Here is a 2,339-nt window from a genome sequence, read left to right on the forward strand (position 1 = left end):
ATTTAAAATATTTTCAGGTTATATGTAAAGTAAACTTAATTTTGAAAATGTATTCTTAATTCATTTAATTGGACAATATATTTTTAATTCATTTAATTGGACACATAAGAATCCAATTTTGCCCTAATCCCTTTCTTGTTCATTCTGTTCAACATCTCCTTCATTTCTCCTTCATTTTGTTCGTCATCTCCCTCATATCTCATTTCTCCTTCATTTCTCCCTCATCTCCTTCATCCTTCGTCAACCTTGCAATGTCTCAAAACTCTGTGTCATTCGATAGCTACAGAAGTCACAGAATGAGACAGGAATGTCATTGCGGTCTCGATGCCTCATTGATGACGGCCTGGACCGATACAAACCCAGGACGTCGCTTTTTCGGTTGTGGGATGTACAAGGTTCAAGGTTTCAAGAAGTGCAGTAACTTTGTTTGGCTTCATGAGGAAATGAACCCTAGGGCAAAAGAAGTAATTTCGAGCTTAATGCAAAAGTTGAATGAAGAAAAGCAGAGGGTTAAGGATTCAGTCGCAAAAGAAGAAGAATTGAAGATGAAGATGAAACTGATAAAGAAACAGTTGAAATAATTGGGTCATGACCATTGTTGTGCTGGTATCATTAGTTGCAACAATAATTATGAAATGAAGTTGTTAGTACAATTGTTGTTTAGGTCTAATTTGTTGTCTTTGTTTAGGTTCAATTTATGTATAAGTTTAAGGATGTTTAGGTTCAATTTATGTTAACAGTTTATTATTGTAATTGTATGGTGTTGCTTGGTGTTGTCAACCTTGTAATTTGTTGTAACAGTTTATCAATCAATGAAGTTGCTTGGTGTTGTCAAAATGTTACCAAAGTGTAATCAAATTTAGCCAAATTGAACCAAACTAATAACAACCAATCAACAGTTTATTGAACCAAACTGATAACAGTTTATTGGTGTTGGTCAACATGTTACCAAATTTAACCAAACTGATAACAACATGTTACCAACATGTTACCAGGATGTTACCAAATTTTGACATCATCTATTTACAAATTGAAATAACATTTAATCAGTCAACAAAATCTAACCAAAGTGTAATCAAATTTAACCAACAAGTGATCTTTATAGCAGTAAGTTATAAAATTACTTGCATATATGAAATTATCCAAATGATGGCCATAACATAAGTGGTTCAGTAGCAGCAAATTTAAAACATAAGATTACAAAATATTGTTTGACAGCCATGTTGTTTTCATACTGAGATCCAAACAGATTTACCATATTGTTTGGCAATGATCACTACAAAATACCCAAAATATCATATTGTTTTACAATCACAACAAACTTTCATACTAATGCAACATTGTTACATTCAAAAAGAAAGGCATCATTGCCTCCTAATCCTGAGTTGGTTGAGGTGCCTGAGATCCTTGACCAATCTCAACTGGTTTTTCTTTTCCCTTACTCTTCTTTGCCTTATTGGTTGTCTTAGCTTTCTTTGCCTTGTTGCCCCCTTTAGGTATCTGCCTATCAGCTGCCCTCTTTCCCTTACAGCTCCTCTTGTTGTGTCCAGCTTGTCCACATTTGTTGCAAGTGACAGTTCCAAACTTCTTAGGAAGAACAAAGGGATTCTTTAGCTCATCAGATGTTTTGTTCCTCATCTTCTTAGGGCGGCCAATTGCCCTTCTCATGACAGGAGGAGACATTGGCACATGGTCAACATTGTTCCAAAGTTGTGGTCCATTATTTGGAAACACAATGTTAGCATAACACTTTCCAAATGTAAGCTTGCTGCAAAACAGAATGTGTGTCATAAATATAACATAAAGAAAACTTAATGTTGTAGAATTCAAGAAATACCTATAATATGGAGACACATATCCTTCAGGTTTTTTCCTAATGCTCCAAATGCAAGAGATAACATGTTGGCATGGGATTCCAGACAACTCCTATTTTCTGCAGCTGCATGATTCATTTTTCAGATTGACACAGTAAGTCTCAACTCCATTGGTAACTCCAAAGATGGATAAGTCATCATCACCATGCCAAGAAGGGGTCCAGTTTTGTGCCTCCTGTTTGTTCTTCTCTATGAGCAATTGGATTCTAGGACATATAACACCCTCATAGTCCTGTAATAGTGTCTTCTGTTTAGTTATCCTCTTTGTGATATAATGCTTGATTCCTTCCAAAAGTGTTATGATTGGCTTGTCTTGATGCTCTAAAATTGCCCTGTTAAATGCCTCACACATGTTATTAACCTGAATATCACACTTTGAAAATGTCTTGAAATGAGATCTTGACCAATATTTAGCAGGAATGTCAGCCATGTCCTTCCGTGCATCTGGCTTTAGAAGCTTCAACT

The 2,339-nt window shown here is 35.5% G+C and overlaps 1 protein-coding gene across 1 annotated transcript; it reads left to right on the top strand.

The window, feature by feature from the left end:
• The first annotated feature begins 251 nt into the window (after nucleotides 1-251).
• On the top strand, nucleotides 252-581 carry LOC131650739 (uncharacterized). The gene has a single exon (XM_058920437.1). It carries the CDS (start codon nucleotides 252-254, stop codon nucleotides 579-581), a length of 330 nt encoding a protein of 109 aa, XP_058776420.1.
• The last annotated feature ends 1,758 nt before the right edge of the window (nucleotides 582-2,339 follow it).

This window comes from Vicia villosa, linkage group LG2 (genome assembly GCF_029867415.1).
Source record: "Vicia villosa cultivar HV-30 ecotype Madison, WI linkage group LG2, Vvil1.0, whole genome shotgun sequence".
Lineage (NCBI taxonomy): Eukaryota > Viridiplantae > Streptophyta > Magnoliopsida > Fabales > Fabaceae > Vicia > Vicia villosa.

What these genes read in the sequence shown, in the direction of transcription:
- LOC131650739 (XM_058920437.1), top strand. Translation starts at nt 252, where the DNA reads ATGTCTCAAAACTCTGTGTCATTCGATAGCTACAGAAGTCACAGAATG.